At 45.1% G+C, this 26,840-nt stretch overlaps 1 protein-coding gene across 3 annotated transcripts in view; it reads left to right on the forward strand.

Annotated features, from left to right (window-relative positions):
• mms22l (MMS22-like, DNA repair protein) overlaps window positions 1–26,840 on the forward strand; it is a 31,361-nt gene that overhangs the window by 2,353 nt on the left and 2,168 nt on the right. For 2 of the 3 annotated variants that reach the window (XM_021596411.2, XM_021596415.2), the window contains exons 5-23: window positions 102–189; window positions 387–564; window positions 1,548–1,641; window positions 1,874–2,004; window positions 5,158–5,271; window positions 5,409–5,585; window positions 5,829–5,891; window positions 5,990–6,109; window positions 6,264–6,499; window positions 13,897–14,403; window positions 20,923–21,119; window positions 21,434–21,584; window positions 23,604–23,743; window positions 24,300–24,445; window positions 25,029–25,188; window positions 25,476–25,621; window positions 25,808–26,019; window positions 26,247–26,413; window positions 26,577–26,673. In XM_021596411.2, coding sequence (XP_021452086.2) covers window positions 102–189; window positions 387–564; window positions 1,548–1,641; window positions 1,874–2,004; window positions 5,158–5,271; window positions 5,409–5,585; window positions 5,829–5,891; window positions 5,990–6,109; window positions 6,264–6,499; window positions 13,897–14,403; window positions 20,923–21,119; window positions 21,434–21,584; window positions 23,604–23,743; window positions 24,300–24,445; window positions 25,029–25,188; window positions 25,476–25,621; window positions 25,808–26,019; window positions 26,247–26,413; window positions 26,577–26,673 — 3,124 coding nt within the window. Of the gene's footprint in view, window positions 1–101; window positions 190–386; window positions 565–600; window positions 1,387–1,547; window positions 1,642–1,873; window positions 2,005–5,157; window positions 5,272–5,408; window positions 5,586–5,828; window positions 5,892–5,989; window positions 6,110–6,263; window positions 6,500–13,896; window positions 14,404–20,922; window positions 21,120–21,433; window positions 21,585–23,603; window positions 23,744–24,299; window positions 24,446–25,028; window positions 25,189–25,475; window positions 25,622–25,807; window positions 26,020–26,246; window positions 26,414–26,576; window positions 26,674–26,840 lie in introns of those variants that run through there. The other variant, XM_021596418.2, reaches the window with a different exon arrangement.

Here is a 26,840-nt window from a genome sequence, read left to right on the forward strand (position 1 = left end):
GGTATGGTGGTGGTTGGATTTTATTTTTCTGGGTTGTTGTAATGGGGAAATCTTATACTGTTTTCGTTGTACTGTATGTACTTGACAATGCTATGTTTCAGGCCAAGCCAGCAGCCTCCATTATGAGGCAGAAGACCTTAGGCAACAATGTGTGCTGTTTCTCCAATATGTCAAAGTCTTCCTATACAGGTAATGCTGCTGGTCAGTTATTACTGATTCTCACTGACTGTTCCTGGCCTAGGGCATAGGCTATATTTACTAGGCATATACATATTCCAGTAAAACAGTGTAAGGATTTGTTTTTTGTTTAAAAGGTCAAAGGATCAGCATTCAGGTCTGACACCTGACTTTTCTGTGATTCCCTATGTGACCTCTGCACCCTGCAGGTACCTGGAGCCCACCTGTTCCCTGGAGGAGGGCCCCTGTCACCCCTATGTGGAGCTGGAGGCTCAGCTACCCTCTGCTCTGCTGGAGGAGCTCTTTGGGGTCACCCTCCTCATAGGGCGCCTCAAAGACCTGCCAGCCAACATCCAGAGTGCCCTCACCATACAGCACCAGGGCAAGGTAGCCCCCCCCCCCCCCCCCCCCCACACACACACACACAGCATGAATATTGTGAGTGAATACCAGACCTGGGTTCAAATATGTGTATTTGAGTATCTGGTATTTAATATAATTTTTCTGTGTATTTCAATATTCAAATACACAGAATATTCAAATACACAGCCAAAAAAACAATTATTTTTATTTGAGTATTTGAATGTTAAAAACAAATAGTCTGCCAAATTGTATTTGACAGTATGTTCAAATACTTATTTCAATTTGACAGTATGTTCAAATACTTATTTCAAAGGCTATTTTCAAATACCTGGGTTAATTGCATGAGAGTGCATTTGAGTCGGTGGATTTAAGTTGTTCAAATACTTTCCAAGTGTATTTCCAAATACATGAAAATATTCAACTACTATTCAACTATTCAAATATATCTCAATACTTACTTCTGTTGTGGAAATTCTACACAGGGACACTCAAAGTCAATCTTTAATTAATCATTTTTTATCATCAGCGCCCTGGAGAGGTTCCAACCAACTCAATTCACCAAGTATACATGTCGATCAGGAGCTCTACCTGGGGAAGTCCCGTTAGCTCTCTAATATACTGCAGACAAGTTATATTTGCATGATTTAGCTTATTCATCAATCATAATTAATTAATCATTAACATTTGCTTCATTCATGTGACTGACCAATACTGGGTCATGCATGTGACAGACCCTACGAGGCAACACCCAACACCCCAGGAGGCTTCTTGTCTAGGCGGAAACCTTGAAACTGAGATCTTTTGTTCTCAAATCAAGGGCCTGGGCGTACTGCCAACTTGCAGATAGTGAGGATTCGTTCAATTAGTTACATTATTAGAAAAGCACACACATCAAATGTTCCTTTACATTTTGTAAGTATGTGAAAATATTTTAGATATTTGAAAGTATTTGAACCCAGGTCTGGTGAATACACCCTGTTATGCTTTTACTGTATATCTCCCCTCAGCTGTTTCCTCCCTCCTGGCATTTGTTACACCTCCACCTGGACATCCACTGGTCAGTATTGGAGATTCTCCACCTGCTGGGGCAGAGGATGCAAGGTATGTGTTGATTTTCTTGTTGTTATTTAGGATCTCGTCTAACATGTCGTAGGGTAATCTTCCAAGGCAAAACAAATTGCATATGCAGTACTGTAAAAATCGAAAACGGATCTGAAATACACAATATGAAGAGAGAGAAAAATAAAATAAGTTGAGGCGGGTGTTGTCAGGCTGGTATTGTCAGTGTATTGTAGGTCTACTGCATTCTTATTTGTCTGTTTGATCTTTGCAGGTCAGGTGGTGTACGCTCACCAGTTTGTGAACCTGACAGGGGAGAACCTGACCAACAACAGCCTGTTTGAGGAGCATCTCTGCAACCTGCTCTCTGACCTCACGGGCATGGCCATGAGCAAATACAGCAAGGTACTGTTCTTGGGGTTATACGTGTGTGTTGTGTTCCTTAACAACACTAACCATTGAGTAAGCCTTGAGGCAAACCCCGTAAGAATGTTCCAGGGGCGCCACACTATGGCTGACGCTGTGCTCCCATCTCTCTGTGGGTGGGTGGTGTATTGTTGTATTTTATTAGGATCCCCATTTAGCTGTTGCAAAAGCAGCAGCTACTCTTCCTGGGGTACACTTGAAACATGACATAATACAGAACATTAATAGACAAGAGCAGCTCAAGGACAAAACTACGTAAAAAAAATAAAATGTTTAAGGCACATGTAGCCTACATATCAATGCATACACGCAAGCTATCTAGGTCAAGTAGGGGAGAGGTGTTGTGCCGTGAAGTGTTGCTTCATCTGTTTTTTGAAACCAGGTTTGCTGTTTATTTGAGCAATATGAGATTGAACGGAGTTCCATGCAATAATGTCTCTCTATAATATTGTATGCTTTCTTGAATTTGTTCTGGATTTGGGGACTGTGCCCTCTGATTACAATGATTACGAGCAAGACGTACCACTCTGTTCTGGGCCAGCTGCAGCTTAACTAGGTCTTTCCGTGCAGCACTGGACCACACGACTGGACAATAATCAAGATTAGACAAAACTAGAGCCTGCAGAACTTGCTTTTTTCTGTGTGGTGTCAAAAAAGCAGAGCATCTCTTTATTTTGGACAGACCTCACCCCATCTTTACAACCATTGCATCTATATGTTTTGACCATGACAGTTAATGCCAAGTAATTTAGTTTCCTTATCTTGTTCAACAGCCACACCATTCATTACCAGATTCAGCTGAGGTCTAGAACGTAGGGAATTATTTTTTTACCAAATACAATACTCTTAGTTTTAGAAATGTTCAAGACCAGTTCATTACTGGCCACCCATTCCAAAACAGACTGCAACTCTTTAAGGGTTTCAGTGACTTTATTAGTTGGGGTTGCTGATGCTTATATGGTTGAATCATCAGCATACATGGACATGCATGCTTTGTTTAGTGACAGGTCATTTGTAGAAATAGAAAAGATTAGAGGGCTTAGAGACCTGCCCTGCAGTACACCACACGTTACATGTTTGACATTAGATAAGCTTCCATTTGAGTTCTGTTAGATAGATAGCTCTGAATCCACGATATGACAGAGGTTGAAAAGCCATAACTTAAGTTTTTTTTTCAACAACAGGTTATGGTCAATAATATCAAAGGCTGCTTGAAATCTAACAGTGCAGTTCCCATAATCTTCTTATTATCAATTTCTTTCAATCGTCATTTGTGTCAGTGCAGTACATGTTGAGTGCCCTTCTCTATAAGCATTCTCAAAGTCTGTTGTTAATTTGTTTACAGAGATATAGCACTGTATTTGGTCAAACACAATTTTTTCCAACAGTTTGCTAAGAGCAGAAAGTTTATAGGTCTGCTGTTAGAACCAGTAAAGGCTGCTTTACCACTCTTGGGTAGTTGAATTACTTTGGCTTCCCTCCAGGCCTGAGGACAGACTTTCCTCTAGGCTCAGATTAAAGACATGACAGATAGGAGTGTCTATAGAGTCAGCTACCATCCTCAGGAGCTTTCCATCTAAGTTGTCAATGCCAGGTTTTGTCATTATTGATCGATAACAATAATTTGTCCACCTCTCCCACTCTAACTTTACAAAATTAAAACATGCAATTATTTTCTTTCATTAATTGTTTTCTTGGCTCACAGTTCGTTGTTGACCACTTTGCCAATTAAGTAATCAATATGCAGTAAGTCTGCCAGTCGGATGTACATCCAGACTTATTAGCCACTCCTTTTGCCCCATCTCTTTGAACCAATTCCTCATCAATCTATGGAGCCTTAACAGTTCTACCAGTCCGTCACTTAATAGGTGCATGTTTATCAATAATTGGAAGAAGAAATTTCATAAATTCATCAAGTGCAGGGTCTGGATGCTCCTTATTAATCACATCAGACCAACAACTATTTTTTAACATCATCCACATAAGAGTCACAGCAAAATCTTTTGTATGATCTCTTATACACTATTTTAGACCCAGCTGTTGGAACTTTGGCTTTCCTGAATATAACTACTATACTGTGATCACTGCATCCAATGGGTACGGATACAGCTTTAGAACAAAGTTCTACGGTGTTAGTAAAAATGTGATCGATACATGTGGATGATCTTGTTCCTGTAGTGTTTGTAAACACCCTGGTAGGTTGATTAACAACCTGAACCAGATTACAGGCACTGGTTACAGTAAGAAGCTTCCTCTTGAGCGGACAGCTTGATGAAAACCAGTCAATACTCAAGTCCCCAAGAAGGTAGACCTCTCTGTTTACATCACATACACGATCAAGCATTTCACACATATTATTTAGATACTGACTGTTCACACTTGGTGGCCTATAGCAACACCCCAAAAGAAAATGCTTTAGATGTGCCAAGTGAACCTGCAACCACAACACTTCAATAACACTTGACATGAGATCTGTAAGCATTACAGGGATATGGCTCTGAATATACAGCAACACCTCCCCCATAAGCATTTCTGCCTCTTCTATAAATATTATATCCTGTATTGCTACTGCTGTATCATCAAATGAATTATCTAAGTGACTCTCAGAAATAGCTAGTATATGAATGTTATCTGATGTTAGCAAGTTATTGATTTCTTGAACCTTATTCCTACGGCTACATATAATAATATAGGCTATTTTCAGCCCTTTCCTTGGTAGCTTATCAGAGATGGACATAATAGTGAAAAGAGCAAACAAAGCAAGGTACAAAAAAATAAAAAATACATTCAGCAGTCCATTAATCAATTGGTGTGGGTGCTGCGGGGTTGAAGCTACGAACCCATAGGCTTGGCTTTCTCATCCCTTCCAGGCTTCTGTGAGGAAGGGTGGACAATGAGCCTGTCATGGCGGATGTAAGCAATGCGGTTGTGTCTAAGAGTTGGGTGTGAAGAAAAACAAAAAAAGAAAATTCCTAACAACTTTTCATATGGTTATAATACTGCCTGGAAAGGGTGAAATCGATAGGTCATTTAAAACCTACAGGTAATTTAAAACCTACAGGCAACATTTACATCTCCGTAAGAGTTGGTAGCCTCTTCCGAGGGTATTCCTAACTCTTTCCTCTGTTCTAGGTAAGGCCTACTGAGGCCCTGACCAGCTATCACTACTACTGCACCTGCACCAAAGAGCTGTGGATACTACTTATACACTTACTGGAACACAGGAGCAAAGTGTTACACACACAGGTGAACATACACACGTTCACACTTGGTGTAACTCTATGATTCGGTGACCATTTGGATTTTATCTGCAATTAATCAAATTTGACATAGTGTTTGTATTTACAACTGTGTGTGTGTGCACGTGTGTGTGTTTCCCCCAGTCTTTCTGGAACTACATGAACACACTGCTGCAGTCTCTGATCAGTGGCCAGCCTGTAGCAGAGCAGTACGGTGTGCTCCCTACACACTGTAAAGACCCTCTGGGCTTCACCTGGTGGCTTGTCACTCACTTGGCTGAGCTGGGACAATACAGCCACAACGGGGCCTTCCAAAACGGGGTAATCTACCTGAGATTAGGGGGCTATAAGGAGGGATGTCCTAAACTGTAAAGGCGTGTGATTTTTTCCCCCCCCTGATTAATCAGATATGGCTGAATTTCTGAAATGTGTCTTCCATTTATAGTTGAAATGGTCAAAATCCTGATTTGTCCCGATCGTATCCCCTGCAATATAAACTTCTTGCCCAAGCGTATTAGACTGTATGTTTTTGTTGGTAATATAATGTATGCTCTGGTCTCACAGAAACAGCTGGAGGACAACTGGAGTTTTGTGTGTGAGCTGCTCAAGTCCACCTGTAACCCCAAGGTAGGCTCTCGCGCAAAGGGGATATGGGTTATGGACGGGTGCATGGTTTCTGTGTACAGTTATCATTTGTTTTGTTGATTGATCTGTGTGTGTTGCAGAGAGCGCTACAGGAGGACCAGATCAGAATGCACGTCCACTGCTGCCTGAGTCTGTCTCTGCTATGGAAACCTAACAATGGCACTGTCGCCACACTCTGGGAGTACTACAGCAAAAACCTGGTAAAGAATACCTCTAACACACTATATGTCATGTACAGTATGTTTGATGTATATGAGATGTTATGTCTATTATATACAGCAGAGTTATGTGCCCATTAATCCCCCCCCCAAATATCCCAATTACATTCTCCCCTCTGTCTCCCCTTCCCTTCAGAGCGGTTTGTTCACAGTGCCCTGGTTAGGGGTGTCGGGGCTCGGCAGCGTGAGCAGAACCCCCCTGGCCCTGTTGGACCAGGCCCGAAGCTGCTGCTCCCCCTCCCCCCTTCGTTCCTCCGGCCACACCCAGCTGTACCGCTCAGCCAACTCCTTTCAGATCTTCCTCAGAGTGCTGGCTCTCTACCTGGCCCAGGAGAACGCAGGCGGCGCCCCTTGGAGGCAGATCAAGGGCAGGTGAGGCGCGCGTGTGTTTGTAGGGATGGGGTACAGAAAAGGAGGCCAGTTAAACCCCTAAGGTACTCTTTAAATGGAGCTAAATTAGTTTACTTCAATATTATGTTGATACGAAATACAGGTGAGTCCACATTCACAGACACGACTCTCTGTGCCTTGATCTTGACGTGTCTGTGCATGTGTGTGTGCCTGCCAGGTGTGGCACAGCCCCTCTCTGAGGCTTTGCTATTTGCTCAGACTCCCAGGGAGAGCAGGTGTCTCAGGAGGAACCTCCACCTGCCTCTCCTCTCCTCCCAGTGGAGACCAGCCTAGTCCCACTGAGCCCCACATAAAGCCCACAGCTGTTTCCCAAACTCCCCCAGTTATGGCTCCTCTTTCTGGGGGAGACCAAAGCCCATCCAAGCCCATGGTCCCAACATCAGAACGTGGCCTGGGACGAGCCCGGCTGGGCACTAGCGAGGAGGATAAGTCCGCCTAATGACTTCCCTCTGTCTGGAACGTGCTCAGCCGCTCCGCAGACATGAAGGCTAATTAGCTAACGAGCATGGCGGTTAATTCCCCTTAACGAAGCCGTGTTGGTTTCCAGCACGGATGGGGGTGGGCAGCGGCAGGAAGGTTGCTGGCAGGGACCGGACTGGGCTGGGCCTGGTCCAGATTAGAACACCCCCTCTCCCTCTCTCTCTGCTCCAGTTCCCTCGAGAAGAGCCGGGCGTGCTTACGGCGTTCCGGCAGCGTTCCCGCTGGCTCCGTGGGAGGCCTGTGGTGGCTGCATTAATGGGATCGACTGGGAGAGCGCTGATCTCTTATGCCGGGAGTCTTGAGCATCTGCCTGCCTCCGGAAAAAGCTGTCCAGGATAAACAAACACACAGACGGACTGTTTGTCTGACAGACAGAAAACACAGGAAAAAGCCTCCCAACCTGTTACAGACAAACTATAAATCCATTTCCCACTGCTGTTTTTCTTTTCTCTAACCACTAGGCAGGTAGCCTAGTGGTTAGAGCGTTGGGCCAGTAAACCAAAAGGTTGCTAGATCGAATCCCCGAGCTGACAAGGTAAAAATCTGTCGTGCTGCTCCTGAACAAGGCAGTTAACTCACTGTTCCTAGGTCATCGTTGTAAATAGGAATTTGTTCTTAACTGACTTGCCTAGTTAAATAAAAAAATAGAAATGTCTCTTTCTCATCTTTCCCTTCTTCTCACTCTCTCTTCCTGCCTTAGGTTTTTGCCACATGTATATCATCCATACACCTCTCTTCCTCACCTTTTTCCTTCTCCTCTCACTCTCTCTCCGTGTAACATGTAGCAAAACTTTAGAACCAGTCATGGTTAGGGCTGTTACGGTGACCATATTACCGTCACGAGTCATGACCGCAGTCAAATTCCGGTCACGGTAACTAAGCTTCTCCAAGCTCTGATGGTCATTAGCAAGTTTGGTAGGCTACTAACTGCCTGGTCATCAGCACTCTATTGTACCTCGATTCACTCTGACATCAATGCAAAAGTGATTGAAAATCAAATCAAACACTTAATGAGAGCTCATGTTGCTCAAAATAGGCTATGCAATTGCGTGAGGACATTGTTTTGATGGCCTCTTAAAAGGAGGATCTCATCAGCTTTCTATAGGCTTGGCCTCTATTTATTTCTCAACTTATCCTAATATTTAGCACATCGCTTCACTTTACAACATGAATTTAGCCGTCCTTGCTGGCATGAAAATGAACCATGGGAAAAGCGTCCTCCATTCGCTATTTAAGTGCATAGATGACCGGTGCGTGATAATAGTCATTCAAAACTAATTTCACACATACAGTACCAGTCAAAAGTTTGGACACACCTACTCATTCAAGGATTTTCTTTATTCTTACTATTTTCTACACTGTAGAATTATAGTGAAGACATCAAAACTATGAAATAACACACATGGAATCATGTAGTAACCAAAAAAGTGTCAAACAAATCAAACTTATACAGTACCAGTCTCCTTCAACGTAGTCACCATTTGCCTTGATGACAGCTTTGCACACTCTTGGCATTCTCTCAACCAGCTTCATGAGGAGTGCTTTTCCACCAGTCTTGAAGGAGTTCCCACATATGCTGAGCACTTGTTGGCTGCTTTTCATTCACTCTGCGGTCCAACTCATCCCAAGACATCTCAATTGGGTTGAGGTCGGGTGATTGTGGAGGCCAGGTCATCTGATGCAGCACTCCATCCCCACTCTCTTTCTTGGTCAAATAGCCCTTACACAGCCTGGAGGTGTGTTTTGGGTCATTTTCCTGTTGAAAAACAAATGATAGTCCCACTAAGCGCAAACCAGATGGGATGGTGTATCGCTGCAGAATGCTGTGGTAGCCATGCTGGTTAAGTGTGCCTTAAATTCTAAATAAATCACAACAGTGTCACCAGCAAAGCACCATCACACCTCCTTCATGCTTCACGGTGGGAACCACACATGCGGAGATCATCAGTTCACCGACTCTGCGTCTTACAAAGACACAGTTGTTGGAACCAAAAATCTCAAATTTGGACTCATGATACCAAAGGACAGATTTCCACTGGTCTAATGTCCATTGCTCGCGTTTCTTGGCCCAAGCAAGTCATGTCAGAGCAAAAACAAAGCCGTGAGGTCAAAGGAGTTGTCTATAAAACATTTCTGTAGCATAGAGTTGTCTGTAAAACATTTATGTAGCATTGAAGGTCCCCAGGAACACAGTGGACTCCATCATTCTTAAATGCAAGAAGTTTGGAACCACCAAGACTCTTCCAAGAGCTGGCCGCCCAACCAAACTGAACAATCGTGGGAGAAGGGCCTTGGTCAGGGACGTGACCAAGAACCCGATGGTCACTCTTGCAGAGCTCCAGAGTTCCTCTGTGGAGATGGGAGAACCTTCCAGAAGAACAACCATCTCTGCAGCACTCCACCAATCAGGCCTTTTATGGTAGTTTGGCCAGACGGAAGCCACTCCTCAGTAAAAGGCACATGACAGCCTGCTTGGAGTTTGCCAAAAGGCACTTAAAGGACTCTCAGACCATGAGAAACAAGATTCTCTGGCCTGATGAAACCAAGATTGAACTCTTTGGCCTGAATGCCAAGCATCACTTCTGGAGGAAACCTGGCACCATCCCTATGGTGAAGCATGGTGGTGGCAGCATCATGCTTTGGGGATGTTTTTCAGCTGTAGGGACTGAGAGACTAGAAGGGATCAACGGGAAGATGGACTGAGCAATGTACAGAGAGATCCTTGATGAAAACTTGCTCTAGAGTGCTAACAACCTCAGACTGGGGAGAAGGTTCACCTTCCAACAGGACAACGATCTGCAGAGAAGAATGGGAAAACTCCTCAAATACAGGTGTGCCAAGCTTGTAGTATCATCCCCAAGAAGACTCTAGGCTGTCAATTGCTGCCAAAGGTGCTTCAACAAAGTACTAAGTAAAGGGTCTGAATACTTATGTAAATATCCTTACTATTTTATTCAGCTATGTTACATTTTATTCTTCATACTATAAAATAATGCCACGGAATTCTAAGCAAATCATGTCTGCTAAATAAACTAGTGTAGCACACAGCCATATCAGGGCCTAACATAAGGACAATTCAGAGTATGCTATTCTGTTCTGAAATAGACTACATTTTCTTCATATCGTGTTAGACCTGTCTAAAATAAATAATGGATACTTGTGATGGTGTAGGCTATATTCCATGAATTTATTAGACTTTTTTTAAAATGTACAGTACCAGTCAAGTTTGTACACACCTACTCATTCAAGCGTTTTATTTATTTTTGCTATTTTCTACATTGTAGAATAATAGTGAAGACATCAAAACTTTGAAATAACACAAAAAAATATTTAGTCAGCCACCAATTGTGCAAGTTCTCCCACTTAAAAAGATGAGAGGCCTGTAATTTTCATCATAGGTACACTTCAACTACGACAGACAAAATGAGAAAAAAAATCCAGAAAATCACATTGTAGGATTTTTAATGAATTTATTTGCAAATTATGGTGGAAAATAAGTATTTGGTCAATAACAAAAGTTTATCTCAATACTTTGTTATATACCCTTTGTTGGCAATGAAAGGTTTTCACACACTGTTGCTGGTATTTTGGCCCATTCCTCCATGCAGATCTCCTCTAGAGCAGTGATGTTTTGGGGCTGTTGCTGGGCAACACGGCAACATCTCCCTCCAAAACATTTCTATGGGGTTGAGATCTGGAGACTGGCTAGGCCACTCCAGGACCTTGAAATGCTTCTTACGAAGCCACTCCTTCGTTGCCCGGGCGGTGTGTTTGGGATCATTGTCATGCTGAAAGACCCAGCCACGTTTCATCTTCAATGCCCTTGCTGATGGAAGGAGGTTTTCACTCAAAATCTCACGATACATGGCCCCATTCATTTTTTTCCTTTACACGGATCAGTCGTCCTGGTCCCTTTGCAGAAAAACAGCCCCAAAGCATGATGTTTCCACCCCCATGCTTCACAGTAGGTATGGTATTCTTTGGATGCAACTCAGCATTCTTTGTCCTCCAAACACGACGAGTTGAGTTTTTACCAAAAAGTTATATTTTGGTTTCATCTGGCCAGATGAAATTCTCCCAATCTTCTTCTGGATCATCCAAATGCTTTCTAGCAAACTTCAGACGGGCCTGGACATGTACTGGCTTAAGCAGGGGGACACGTCTGGCACTGCAGGATTTGAGTCCCTGGCGGCGTAGTGTGTTACTGATGGTAGGCTTTGTTACTTTGGTCCCAGCTCTCTGCAGGTCATTCACTAGGTCCCCCCGTGTGCTTCTGGGATTTTTGCTCACCGTTCTTGTTATCATTTTGACCCCACGGGGTGAGATCTTGCGTGGAGCCCCAGATCGAGGGAGATTATCAGTGGTCTTGTATGTCTTCCAATTCCTAATAATTGCTCCCACAGTTGATTTCTTCAAACCAAGCTGCTTACCTATTGCAGATTCAGTCTTCCCAGCCTGGTGCAGGTCTACAATTTTGTTTATGGTGTCCTTTGACAGCTCTTTGGTCTTGGCCATAGTGGAGTTTGGAGTGTGACTGTTTGAGGCTGTGGACAGGGGTCTTTTATACTGATAACAAGTTCAAACAGGTGCCGTTAATACAGGTAACGAATGGAGGACAGAGGAGCCTCTTAAAGAAGAAGTTACAGGTCTGTGAGAGCCAGAAATCTTGCTTGTTTGTAGGTGACCAAATACTTATTTTCCACAAGTGCAATACACCAAATTAAAGCTTAACTTCTTGTTAATCTAGCCATCGTGTCCGATTTCTAAAAGGCTTTACAGCAAAAACACACCATACGATTATGTTAGGTCAGTGCCTAGTCACAGAAAATTATACAGCCATTTTCCAGCCAAAGAGAGGAGTCACAAAAAGCAGAAATAGAGATTAAAATGAATCACTAAACTTGATCTTTATCAGATGGCACTCATAGGACTTCATGTTACACAGTACATGTATGTTTTGTTCGATAAAGTTCATATTTATATCCAAAAATCTGTTTACATTGGCGAATTATGTTCAGTAATGTTGTGCCTCGAAAACATCAATTTACAGAAATACTCATCATAAACTTTGATAAAAGATATGTGTTATGCATAGAATTAAAGATATACTTCTCCTTAATGCAACCGCTGTGTCAGATTGCAAAAAGGCTTTACGGAAAAGGCACACCATGCAATAATTTGAGTACAGCGCTAAGCCACAAAAACAAGCCATACAGATACCGCCATGTTATGGAGTCAGTAAAAGTCAGAAATAGCGTTATAAATATTAACTTTGATGATCTTCGTCAGAATGCTCTCCCAGGTATCCCAGTTCCACAATAAATGTTTTTGTTCGATAAAGTTAATCTTTAAGTCCAAATACCTCCTTTTTGTTAGCGCGTTTAGTTCACCAATCGAAATTCACAAGGCGCGGGCAAGACGAAAGTCCAAACGAAAAGTCAAAAAGGTTCTATTACAGTTCGTAGAAACATGTCAAACGATGTATAGAATCAATCTTTCTTTAGGATCTTTTAATCATAAATCTTCAATCATGTTTCAACCGGACAATTCCTTTGTCTTTAGAAATGAAAAGGAACGCCGCTCACGGCTGCGAGCGTGACTTAGCTCAAGGCATTCTGCCAGACCTCTTAGTCAAACAGCTCTTTTTTGCTCCCCCTTCATAGTAGAAGCCTGAAACAAGGTTCCAAATACTGTTGACATCTAGTGGTAGCCTTAGGAAGTGCAAAATGACCCCATTTACACTGTATATTCGAAAGGCAATGACTTGGAAAAACTACAAACCTCAGATTTCCCACTTGCTGGTTGGATTTTTCTCAGGTTTTCACCTGCCATATGAGTTCTGTTATACTCACAGACATTCAAACAGTTTTAGAAACTTCAGTGTTTTCTATCCAAATCTACTAATAATATGCATATATTAGCTTCTGGGCCTGAGTAGCAGGCAGTTTACTCTGGGCACGCTTTTCATCCGAACATGAAAATACTGCCCCCTATCCCAAACAGGTTGTAACTGACTTGCCTAGTTAAATAAAGGTACAATAAAAAATAAAAAAAATGCTGGTTGAGAGAATGCCAAGAGTTAGGGTTGTCATCAAGGCAAAGGGTGGCTACTTTGAAGAATCTCAAATATAAAATACATTTTGATTTGTTTAACACTTTTTTGGGTTACTACATGATTCCATATGTGTTATTTCATAGTTTTGATGTCTTCACTATTATTCTACAATGTAGAAATGAATGAGTAGGTGTGTCCACACTTTTGACTGGTACTGTAGATTTTTCTGCATCAGTGGCTTGTAGGCTATGCATGAAAGCCAGGAGATGCTAAATGTGTTTATTTAAATTAACGGTCAATTACCGTGAGCCCAGCAGTTATTTGCTTGACAACCACCGGCTGCCAAAATTTCATGACCGCCACAGCCCCGGGTGGTGTGTGTGTGATAGTTATTGATCTCTAACTGGTGTTGCAGTAGATTGGTTTGACTGCAGAGTGGGTGACTGCGTGCCTACTGCTGAGTGTCTGACATTTAACATGATCTCTAAAGGCATTTGTTCACGGTGCCCGTAGGATCTAACAACGATGCGCTGGGTGTTTTTCTCATACACACACACACCTGGCATGCCTCTCATCAGCACCAGAGAAGGAGTGATGGAGGAAGGTGCGGGTGGGGAGATCTACCAATAAACATTTGAAGACTTGAATTTTGGTTTGGGCGGTGCAGTCTGATCTTGTCTAGAGCAATGCAAAGTCTCAGTGAAAGATGAATAATATGTCACACACTCAATTTGAACTGTGACACTACTATCTCTGCATCTTACTATGACCAATGGGAACTCATGTCCCTTATTTCTCATCCATCTCTCTCGCGCCTCTCCAGGGTGTACTCTAAGTTCCACCAGCGGCGGATGCAGGAACTATCCGAGGCTGGGCTGATGAACTTCCTGCTGCTGTTCGTAGTGGTGGCCCGGCAGGCCGAGCTGGAGGACGTGGCCGGCCGGGCCTGTGAGTTGCTGGGCCTGCTCCCTCCGGACTCCCCCCCTGCCCAGCGGAGCCTGGTGTGGAGGGGCCAACTGTCTCTCTTACTGCTCTTCCAGGAGAGGGGCCTTGACGTGGGGGCCCAAGCTAGCTGGCTGGCTGCCTCCTTCTCTCAGACAGCCAGGGAGTTCTACCTGAAGACCACAGAACCGTCTCGCCGCCTGGCCCTCTGGGGCCCCCTGGGGTCCTACCTAGAGGGCGTGGCCGAGGTTTTTGAGACGAGCGCAAGTCTCGGTCTGTCGGAGGAGAAGCTACTCAACGAGGGGTTCGGTCTGCTGCTGCCTGCCTGCCGCCAGTCGGAGCTGAGCTCTACCCTGGGCTTTCTGCAGATCGTGCTGAGGGAGTTACGGTAAGGGAGGGGGGACAAACACTCAGCAACTCACTGAGACACCCTTAACACACTCTAACACTCTACACATTGACGAGCAGACAGACGGAGTGACGGACAGACTGACATGTTTTCAGGCATTGGCCTTAGACCCTACAACTAGAGCCTGGAGTTTTTGCTGGCATGATCACGTGAAAAAACTCCTGGCCCTACCTTTCAATGCTGAGATCTAGAAGCAGTAAACGGGCCAGTCAGGCCCCTGTACTGACACCTACAAAGGCAGGATTGTGCCGTCCTCTGTCCCCCCTCCATCCCTATGGTAAACCCAGCCCATCCATTGTGTATGGAGGCCCCTCTCTGTCTCTTGGGACCCCGTGGCCCCCAGGTCACCTTCAGCAGGTGTTGGCAGAGGCTTGAGTATAGTTACGGCCTCTAGGGGCCCCAGTGCGGTCACCATGGGTATAGCGGCAGGTCGTGAGTTTGTGGAGTGGAGACGAGTCTGGGTGAGTTCATCAGCGGGACACGGGTGTGTGTTACACGGACAACCCGATCAGAGGTCAAAGGTTTAGAGAGAAAGGCACAGGTGTCTGTCTGGTGAGAGAAGAAGTGAAAGGGTAGGACAGTGGCGTCAGGAGGGAGAGGGTGTCTGGTGCTGTCTGAATGGACCGGACCACTACAGTGTTGTGTTAGTGTTCAGTTTGGATTACCCTGAGTCAGCGCTAATGTAGCAGTAAGCTGCCAGCCTGCAACAATCCTCACTCATAACTTATATGAGTGTGTGCTTGCTTTGACTCTCCTGTGTATGCATGCACACATTCCCATAAACACTAAGTGCACTAGTGCTGGGAATTGCCAGGGGCCTCACGATACGGTTTCACGATAATTAAATGCATATACGATGTATAAGTAATATTGCGATATTGTCGATGCAATATATATCGTTTTTAAAAATCCTGATATGTAACTAGATTATTCCACCATCACTAAAGTGTGCTCTTCTCTTATTTCAGTCCAGGCTCCCGTAACGCGGCATATCTTGTTAGCTTCACTAATTCAAAAAACTTCCCCATCTCATATCTCGGGGTTGGAGGGCACTCATTTGCACAAAATCCCAAAGGGGACAGTGTTATGGCTGAGATCATGCTGACCCATTTAACTAAATAAAAAAGCGCTTTCTCGAATTCGTCCTGCCAAATGAAGCTTAATTCTCCTTCCTGGCAGTACTTGGTATCTCTGTGATTTAATGCGTTTTCAGTGACACAATTAACAGGTAATTATGTAGTCCGGCAAATTGTGCCTCGCCGTCATTATGTTTATTAAGAGCAGAGTGGAATCTGCACACATTAAGAGAATTATCCTGCCAGAGGCTGCGACCGAGAGAGGTGTGTGTGTGTGACAACCACTGACTCGGATGGCCATCGCCAAGGCCAGCCGCCCGCCCAACAGCCAATCAGGAGGCTAATTCCTCACATTTCATTCCTTCCCATGATCCTGCGCGTGGGAGCTTGAGACCCCTGTGTCGCCAGAGGGGGTGTGTGAGGTCTCAGTGGTACACATTCAGTATTATATTGGGGGGCGGGTGGTGGACAATTATCTGAGATCTTAATGAAGTGCTCTCCTCCGTATCTAGACCCTACGCCCCTACACCTTGGCCCTCCATTGGACCTTGAGTTGCTCTCTTAAGGAGCAGTGGATGGGCATTATGGAGGTGGTGGGAGGCAATAGTTGTTTTCCCCTTGTCATTATTTAAGGCCCAGTGCAATCATAAACATCATTTTCCTGTGTTTTATATGTATTTTCACACCGAGGTTTGAAAATACTGTGTAATTGTGAAAAGAATGAAAATGCCCGTTTAGTGTAAGAGCTGTTTGAAGATACCACCTGAAATTTCAGCCCGTTTTAAAATATCTAAAAATGTTTTAAAAACTTGGTAACTGGGCCTCCCAAGTGGTGCAGTGGTCTAAGGCACTGTATCACAGTGCTAGCTGTGCCACTAGAGATCCTGGTTTGAGTCTGTCGCTGCCGGCCGTGACCGGGAGACCCATGGGGCGGCGTACAATTGGCCCAGCGTCGTCCGGGTTAGAGGAGGGTTTGGCCGGTAGGGATGTTCTTGTCCCATCGCGCACTAGCGACTCTTGTGGCCGGCTGGGCGCGATGCACACTGACACGGTCGTCAGGTGTACCCTCTGGCTTCCGCGTTAAGCGGGAATTGTGTCAAGAAGCAGTGTGGCTTGGCTGGGTTGGGTTTCGGAGGATGTGCGGCTCTCGACCTTCGCCTCTCCCGAGTCCGTACGGGAGTTGCAGCGATGGGACAAGACTATAACTACCAATTGGATACCACGAAATTGGGGAGAAAAAACTTGGGAACTGGCTTGCTGTCTTCAACTCCATTTAGATTAAACAACAGCCTACCTGATGGTTGCTCATTGTAGCCTACTCCTTATCATTTAACTAACTTAATTCCATAATTTTAATTCAACTTTGCATTGATTTAAAGATCTGCGTTGTTTGCTACACATGGAGCCACTGTAGACAGTGCCCCTTTGATTAGCCGACAATAACAACAAACACATTCAACCGGTGTAGGTTACGGTATGCCTACACCGAACAAAAATAGAAACGCGACATGCAAACATTTAAAAGGATTTTTACTGAGTTACAGTTCAAATAAGGAAATCAGTTAATTTATTTAAATTCATTAGACCCTAATCTATGGATTTCACATGACTGGGGATACAGATATGCATGTGTTTCTCACGGATGCCTTTAAAAAAAAAAAGTGGGGGCTGGATCAGAAAACCAGTCAGTATCTGGTGTGACCACCATTTGCCTCATGCAGTGCAACACATCTCCTTCACATATAGTTGATCAGGCTGTGAAATGTTGCCCTACTCTCATTCAATGGCTGTGCAAAGTTGCTGGATATTTTTTTAATGTTTTTTTTTATTTACTTCACTTTTATTTAACAAGGTAGGCCAGTTGAGAACAAGTTCTCATTTACAACTGTGATCTGGCGAAGACGAAGCAAAGCAGTGCGACAAAAACAACAGAGTTACACATGGGATAAACATTCTTACAGTCAATAACACAATTGAAAAATCTGTATACAGTGTGTGCAAATGAAGTAAGGAGGTAAAGCAATAAATAGGCCAATAGTGGCGAAGTAATTACAATTTAGCAATTTACACTGGAGAGATACGGTTGAAGTCGGAAGTTTACATACACTTAGGTTGGACTCCACAAATGTCTTGTTAACAAACTATAGTTTTGGCAGGTCTGTAAGGACATCTACTTTGTGCATGACACAAGTCATTTTTCCAACAATTGTTTGCATACAGATTATTTCACTTATCACTTATTTCACTGTATAAGTCAGAAGTTTACATACACTAAGTTTAGTGGGCCTTTAAACAGCTTGAAAAATCCAGAAAATGATGTAATGGCTTTAGAAGCTTCTGTTAGGCATCATTTGAGTCAATTGGAGATGTACCTGTGGATGTATTTCAAGGCCTACTTTCAAACTCAGTGCCTTTTTGCTTGACATCATGGGAAAATCAAGAGAAATCAGCCAAGACCTGATCTCATACAGCTCAGTAAGGAGACACGTTCTGTCTCCTAGAGATGAAAGGAAAATGATGTGGATATATTGGAGCGACATCTCAAGACATCAGCTTGGTTGCAAATGGGTCTTCTAAATGGACAATGACCTGAAGCATATTTCCAAAGTTGTGGCAAAAAGTCTTAAGCACAACAAAGTCAAGGTATTGGAGTGGCCATCACAAAGCCCTGACCTCAATCCTACAGAACATTTGTGGGCAGAACTGAAAAGGCGTGTGTGAGCAAGGAGGCCTACAAACCTGACTCAGTTACACCAGCTCTGTCAGGAGGAATGGGCCAAAATTCACCCAACTTATTGTGGGAAGCTTGTGGAAGGCTACCTGAAACATTTGACCCAAGTTAAACAAATTAAAGGCAATGCTACCAAATACTAATTGAGTGTATCTAAACTTCTGACCCACTGGGAATGTGATGAAAGAAATTAAAGCTGAAATAAGTCATTCTCTCTACTATTATTCTGACATTTTATATTCTTAAAATATAGTGGTGATCCTAACTGACCTAAGACAGGCAATTATTACTAGGATTAAATGTCAGGAATTGTGATAAACTGAGTTTAAATGTATTTGGCTAAGGTGTATGTAAAGTTCTGACTTCAACTGTATATGTGCAGATGAGGATGTGCAAGTAGAAATACTGGTGTGCAGAAAAACAAATATGGGGATGAGGTAGGTAGGTGGTTGGTTGCATGGGCTATTTACAGATTGGCTGTGTACAGCTGCAGCGATCGGTAAGCTGCTCTGACAGCTGACTCTTAAAGTTAGTGAGGGAGATATAAGTCTCCAACTTCAGTGATTCAGTCATTGGTAGCAGAGACCTGGAAGGAAAGGCGGCTTTGGGGATGACCAGTGAAATATACCTGCTGGAGCGCGTGCTACGGGTGGGTGTTGCTATTGTGACCAGTGAGCTGAGATAAGGCGGAGCTTTACCTTGCAAAGACTTAAAGGTGACCTGAAGCCAGTGGGTTTGGCGACGAATATGTAGCGAGGACCATCCAATGAGAGCATACAGGTCGCAGTGTTGGGTAGTATATGGGGCTTTGGAGACAAAACGGATGGCACTGTGTTAGACTGCATCCAATTTGCTGAGTAGAGTGTTGGAGGCTATTTTGTAAATGACATTGCTGAAGTCAAGGATCGGTAGGATAGTCAGTTTTATGAAGGTATGTTTAGCAGCATGAGTGAAGGAGGCTTTGTTGCGAAATATTCAAGCCGATTCTAGATTTAACTTTGGATTGGAGATGCTTAATGTGAGTCTGGAAGGAGAGTTTACAGTCTAGCCAGACACCTAGGTATTTATAGTTGTCCGCATATTCTAAGTCGGAACCTTCCAGAGTAGTGATGTTAGTCGGGCGGGCGGGTGCGGGCAGTGATTGGTTGAAGAGCATGCATTTCGTTCTACTAGCAATTAAGAGCAGTTGGAGGCAACGGAAGGAGTGTTGTATGGCATTGAAGCTCGTTTGGAGGTTTGTTAACACAGTGTCCAAAGAAGGGCCAGATGTATACAGAATGGTGTCGTCTGCGTAGAGGTTAATCAAAGAATCACCCGCAGCAAGAGCGACATCATTGATATATACAGAGAAAAGTCGGCCCGAGAATTGAACCCTGTGGCACCCCCATAGACTGCCAGAGGTTGTTGTTGGGAACTGGAATACGCTGTGATACACGTTGATCCAGAGCATCCCAAACATGCTCAATGTCTGAGTATGCAGGCCATGGAAGAACTGGGACATTTTCCGTTTCCAGGAATTGTGTACAGATCCTTGCGACATAGGGGGGTGCTTTATCATGCTGAAATATGAAGTAATGGCACAACAACGGGCCTCAGGATCCCGACACGGTATCTCTGTGCATTCAAATTGCCATAACCCCATACCATAACCCCACCGCCACCATGTGGCAATCTGTTTACAACATTGACATCAGCAAACCGCTCGCCCGTACGACGCCATACACGCTGTTTGCCATCTGCCCGGTACAGTTGAAACCGGGATTAATCTGTGAAGAACACTCCAGCGTGCCAGTGGCCATCGAAGGTGAGCATTTGCACACTGAAGTCGGTTACGACTCCAAACTGTAGTCGGGTCAAGACCCTGGTGAGGACGACGAGCATGTAGATGGGCTTCCCTGAGACGTTTTCTGAGAGTTTGTGCAGACATTCATCGGTTGTGCAAACCCACAGTTTCATCAGCTGTCCGAGTGGCAAGTCAGTCTGTGTGTGTGTGTGATAGTGGCTGCATTTGGGAGAGGGGTTAAGTGGGGTCTCTAATGGTGTGTGTGTACAGCTATAAGAAGCGGCAGTGGGGAGGATTAAGTGGGGTCTCTGACTATGTCTTGTACAATGAGCCTTGATGGGTGTGAAAGGCCCATTCCGCCGTAGTAACGAGGCTAATGAATTCAGACTCTAATCGATTGTCTCGGCTCTCTCTGGATTAGATGCAACCTTGCTAGAAGGCGCAGGCAGAGGTGTGTGTCTGTGTGTGTGAGAGAGACGAGTGGGGAGCTGAGGGAGTGCCAGTACTCACCCCTGCCTCCCTCCCTTCCATCCCTCTCTCCCTCGCTCCATCCGGGCGAATGAGGGGACAGGAGGATCATCTTCAGTCTAAATGAGATTACAGCTCCTTCAGCTGCTTATCTGGGCTAATGCCAGCCGCCGTGGGGCCAGGCAGACACAGCAGCCAGAGCCCAGTCTGTGTACAGGGGATCTGCCCTGCCCTGCTCCTCTCTACCCGGCACTGCACCGCATGACCTAATCCCCCCAGAGATGGGAAGAGTGAGAGAGCGAAGAAGAGGGAGGAGAGAATGTGAAAGAGGAAGGAAGTGGAGTATAGATAGGGATGGAGGTGGAGAGGTGGTGTGAAAGAGAGGGAGATGCTGTGGTTCTGTTGAATAATGATGTTATTGGTGTATGTGTGTCCTACAGGAGGGTCCAGCAGCGCAATGTCCAGCCTGGCCACTCGGCATGTCCCCCCGGTGCCTGGCTGCCTCCTCCCAGTGCCAGCGTGGGTAAAGACCGCCACCTAGCGGTTGCAGCAGCTCTCTGGGCCCACTTTTTCCCCTTCCTCCGCAGCCTGCGCCTTTCCAACACCCCTCCTGCCCAACTGGCTGATGCTGCCGCAGGTCAGAGGCTCACACTGAGAGAGGGAGAGAGTGGGAGGGAGGAGGATAAATGTTCACTGTGTACAACAATTTCACACTGTGGGTTGCACACACGAACAGTTGTCTTTCTCATAAGATAATATACACTGTCTGCCTTTGTCTCACTGTTTCTCTCTCTCGTGCTCTCTTGTCAGCTCTTTTAATCTCAACATCTTGCATCTTTGCTTTGTCTTGACCATGCAGTGAAAAATCTTTCCATTATAGTATGACTCTCTCAAACGTATTTTCCATGGTAGTTACCGTATCATGGTATGAATGTTGACTCTCTTTTCCAGGATTTACACTGCTGGCCTTTGACCTTCCTAGCTCTGCCCCCCAAGACCTCCAGCCCAACCCCATCCAGTCCATCATGCAGTGCTTCAGCTGGGACGACATGCTTCACCCCCTGCTAGTGACTCGCTACTTACCCCACCTGCTCCAGAACAGGTAACATTACTCCAGTACATTACCCTAGTAAGCAGAGTCTGAACTTGTCCAATAGGAATGCTTGTTTTTATTTTCTGTTGCAAAACACTTTGCTACGGAGTGCACTAATGAATATGGTGGCACACATCCGAAAGGATCATTCTGAGCAAGGTGCTGCACAAAATCATTGATCTACAAATCACCTTTGCATTCCAAGCTACTATCCATCATGTGAGTCTCCCTTTATACAGATTAGCACATCTGTGCAGAGCCTTGCTCCGGTGGAACATACAGTCGTGGCCAAAAGTTTTGAGAATGACACAAATATACATTTTCACATAGTTTGCTGCTTCGGTGTCTTTAGATATTTTTGTTAGATGTTACTATGGAATAGTGAAGTATAATTACAAGCATTTCATAAGTGGCAAAGGCTTTTATTGGCAATACATGAAGTTGATGGAAGGAGTCAATATTTGCAGTGTTGACCCTTCTTTTTCAAGACCTCTGCAATCCGCCCTGGCATGCTGTCGATTAACTTCTGGGCCACATCCTGACTGATGGCAGCCCATTCTTGCACAATCAATGCTTGGAGTTTGTCAGAATTTGTGGGTTTTTGTTTGTCCACCCGCCTCCTTGAGTGTTGATCACAAATTCTCAATGGGATTAAGGTCTGGGGAGTTTCCTGGCCATGGACCCAAAATATTGATGTTTTGTTTCCTGAGCCACTTAGTTATCACTTTTGCCTTATGGCAAGGTGCTCCATCATGCTGGAAAATGCATTGTTTGTCACCAAACTGTTCCTGGAAGGTTGGGAGAAGTTGCTCTCGGAGGATGTGTTGATACCATTCTTTATTCATGGCTGTGTCTTAGGCAAAATAGTGAGTGAGTCCACTCCCTTGGCTGAGAAGCAACCCCACACATGAATGATCTCTGGATGCTTTACTGTTGGCATGACACAGGACTGAGGCTAGCGCTCACCTTATCTTCTCCGGACAAGCTTTTTTCCGGATGCCCCAAACAATCGGAAAGGGGATTCACCAGAGAAAATGACTTTACCCCAGTCCTCAGCAGTCCAATCCCTGTACCTTTTGCAGAATATCAGTCTATCCCAGATGTTTTTCCTAGAGGGAAGTGGTGCCCTTCTCTGCTGCCCTTCTTGACACTGGGCCATCCTCCAAAAGTCTTTGCCTCACTGTGCGTGCAGATGAACGCACACCTGCCTGCAGCCATTCCTGAGCAAGCTCTGTACTGGTGGTGCCCTGATCCCGCAGCTGAATCAACTTTAGGAGACGGTCCTGGCGCTTGCTGGACTTTCTTGGGAGCCCTGAAGCCGCCTTCACAACAATTGAACCGCTCTCCTTGAAGTTCTTGATGATCCGATAAATGGTTGATTTAGGTGCAATCTCACTGGCAGCAATATCCTTGCCTGTGAAGCCCTTTTTGTGCAAAGCAATGATGACGGCACGTGTTTCCTTGCAGGTAACCATGTTTGACAGAGGAAGAACAATGATTCCAAGCACCACCCTCCTTTTGAAGCTTCCAGTCTGTTATTCGAACTCAAATCAGCATGACAGAGTGATCTCCAGCCTTGTCCTCGTCAACACTTACACCTGTGTTAACGAGATAATCACTGACATGATGTCAGCTGGTCCTTTTGTGGCAGGGTTGAAATGCAGTGGAAATGTTTTTTGGGGATTCAGTTCATTTGCATGGCAAAGAGGGACTTTGCAATTAATTGCATTGCAGTTCATCTGATCACTCTTCATAACATTCTGGAGTATATGCAAATTGCCATCATACAACCTGAGGCAGCAGACTTTGTGAAAATTAATATTTGTGTAATTCTCAACTTTTGGCCACGACTGTAGAGATTGCGGTCAGACTGCACAGAATCACTGATCCTCAAATCACCTCGCATCCCAAACAATAACTAATTATTCAATCAAGATTATAAATTCTGTGCCTCACCTTTCTCTAACTTGTGATTCCCTTAAACATATTTGTTGTTTGTTCTACGTCAAGCTGACCTCTCTTCCACAGTGAGCTGGTGTATTCAGTGAGCTCCGGCTGTGGAGGTTCCGTGTCGGGCTCAGCCCAGACCCTGTCTGTGAGAGCCTGGTTCCGCTGTGTTCTGCAGCAGCACATCCACAAGAACCCAGATGGCACGGACAGCAGAGCAGGTACAGAACCTCAACCTAGAACCCTGGACATCCGCCATTTATCAAACGCTCTTTTGCGAAGATACGTAGTCATGCGTGCACACACTGGCCAGGCCTCACTGGTTTCTGTTCAGCAGTCAGCAATGGAAAGACATCCTCAGTTAGTTAGGCCACATTAAAACACTACACTTACATTTCTTGTCTATTACCATATTATGATAATTTCCCATTAGTTTCCCCTTTAAGTATGTGTATTTCTAAGTTTATTTCAGTGTTTTGTTATGTGTTTTGTTATGGAGATGTAAGTGTGTATATGTGTGGCTCAGTTGGAAAGAGTGGCGCTAGAAACACTTAAGGTCGTGGGTTCAGTTCCCATAAGGAATTAATACACATTCTAAAAATGACCAGCATTTACACAGGCAGCCCAATTTTGATATTTTGCCCAATCAGATCAGATATTTTGCCAATAAATCGGGCAAAGGATCAAAATTGGGAAACATGTTTATCCAAAGACTGCATTTACACGTCTGCTAAGTGGCATGTGTGATTATTTATGATTATTTATGACTTTTTCCAGGCAGGGCTCTGGAGGAGCAGTTGTCGGAGCTCACTAGGCTCGTATTAAGGCTCCCTGAGGTGGAGTCCATACTGCAGAGGGCCGGGCTGCAGCCTGGAGCCGGCAGCAAGCTAGTGCCCAGGTCTGCTCTGGAGATGTTTATCAAGGTACTACACACACCTCGTCACACACACAGGGTAGCTTGTCATCTCACACACGCATGTGCACAAAGATATTTGCAACATGCACGATACATACAGGTAACTGCCAAAATAAAGGAAACACTTTAGTAAATGAGGGATACAAAGTACAGTGGGGCAAAAAAGTATTTAGTCCGCCACCAATTGTGCAGGTTCTCCCACTTAAAAAGATGAGAGGCCTGTAATTTATCATAGGTACACCTCAACTATGACAGACAAAATGAGAAAAAAAATCCAGAAAATCAAAATGTAGGATTTTTAATGAATTTATTTGCAAAATACAGCGGTTTCCAAAATGGAATTTCTTATGGAAGAATGATGTCTCATCCTTGCAATAGAATTCCAGACACTTGTAGAATCTATGCCAAGAAGTATTGAAGCTGTTCTGGCTTGTGGTGGCCCAATGCCCTATTAAGACATTTTATGTTGGTGTTTCCTTTATTTTGGCATTAACATGTATATCAACAGCATACGCTGAAAGGCAAGTCCGCATTTCCATACAAATAAATACAGCTTAAATACGTTGTCGTTTTGTATTTTCCTCTCTCAGGCTGTGGGGCGTGTGTACAGTGGGCTGCAGGTGTTGTCTGAGCGTTCTGCCATGGTCACCCGTGCTCTGGACTACACAGGGGACATCATGAAGTATATCAAACACTACCTGGTCAATAAGAGTCCTCAGGAGGGGCTGCTGCTGGCCTACTGGGCTGTGGGTGGGTGTTTGCATCACTGAGGTCTGCCCCTATCCCCTTAGGCTGTTGTGTGAATCTCTAAGGACTGGATAGGTGTAAGATGGCGCTATGGCCATATTGCTTATACCTATGCAATCATTTCAGATCTCTACAAGTGCATAGAAGATATATTTGCTAGAGGTCAATTTGGTATTGGGTGAGAAGGAATCGGCGTGTTTACGAGGATCAGGATATGATCAGGGTTAGCAATTCTGCCCAGCGACTTGCTTCGAGCCTATCGCCTCAAACATGTGTGTGTGTGTTCTCAGGGTACGTTGTGAAGCACTGGAGTCCCCTGCTGGCCACCTCCAAGGCCCAGCATCTGCTCTTCAACATTGTCAACGGGCTGCTCCTCCCTAACTCTCTGTCCGGGCTGGACAAGGCCTTGAGGGACAGCCTGCCCCTCTACCTGCAGGTGGGCCGCATGCACAGACACCCGCACACACACACACACCCGCCAACACACACACACTCCCACTTTTGATACTTCTGACAAAAATAATTGTTTTGATACTTCTGAACGTACTAGCAGGGTTGGAGGGGAGGAAAGAAAAGTATACGAACTGACCTCTCTCTCCGTCTCTCCTTTCCTCCCCTCCAGGGTCTGTCTATAGCAACCAGTATGTCTCAGTCTCAGGGTGCCTACCTGAAGAAGCAGCTCCGGGATGTCATCTCCAAGTACCTCGACCATTTCCTGCCTGCCACGCCATCGGTTGGAGCCATAGCCAATCACCCGGTGCTGCTGGCGGCCTGTGAGGCCACGCCCACCCCGCGTGGGGCGGCACTGAGAAGGAGCATCCTGCAGGTGATCAGGTAGGGTTCTGACGCTCTGGGTAGAGATTGCTCTTAGGCACAGATCCAGGAGGAGTAAACCCTGCCCACATAATTAGGTAAGGGAATGCGAAGCCAAACTGACCTTGGAGCAGTGTCTCAGGATAACTTCATCCTAATCCACCTTGACAGCCTCCTAAGAACATCTACCAAATGGCCAGACATGACATGGCTCTGTGTCATACCTTCGTCTGTCTCTGTCTCCATAGTGAGAACTTCTTGCATTTCAAAGGCAACGCCCCTCCTCCCCGCCTGGTCACGATCCTGGCCTTCCTATTGGAGTTGCTGAGACGGAACAATGACAGTGACCCCGCCCTGCTCACCACGCCCCTCCCCTCTCTGCTCCGCTGCCTGAAGCTGGTCAACGAGCCTCACGGTGAGAGTCCACACACAGAAAGACGCGTACGCGCAGTAATCCTATTTGTGAACAATATGCTGAACGAGCTTGCTGCTATGGGTGGGGGTGGGGGTTCTTCTAGGTTTTTCGTGTGTGCAATGTGTGTGTGGTAACTAGTCTAAAAGCAGCTGTGCGTTCACAGTGAGGAGGACCAGTACAGAGGCCCTGCAGCTGGTGGTGGAGAGATGTTCGGCCGCCGCAGGGGGTGCACCATGTGACCAGACCGTCACTGTCCTACGGTGAGCGACACCAACTGCCGTGGCCTTTACTCTTCCTTCTCTCTGCATTCAGCGCTTGGGGTGGTGTCTATTAATGTACACCGTAGCAAAACCGTTTTTCAGACGTCGGACAAGTTCGTGGAATGCTTCCCTGTTTCACTCTGTTCAGAACATTTCCTTCCGCTTCG

The sequence above is a fragment of the Oncorhynchus mykiss genome, chromosome 3 (assembly GCF_013265735.2).
Source record: "Oncorhynchus mykiss isolate Arlee chromosome 3, USDA_OmykA_1.1, whole genome shotgun sequence".
Lineage (NCBI taxonomy): Eukaryota > Metazoa > Chordata > Actinopteri > Salmoniformes > Salmonidae > Oncorhynchus > Oncorhynchus mykiss.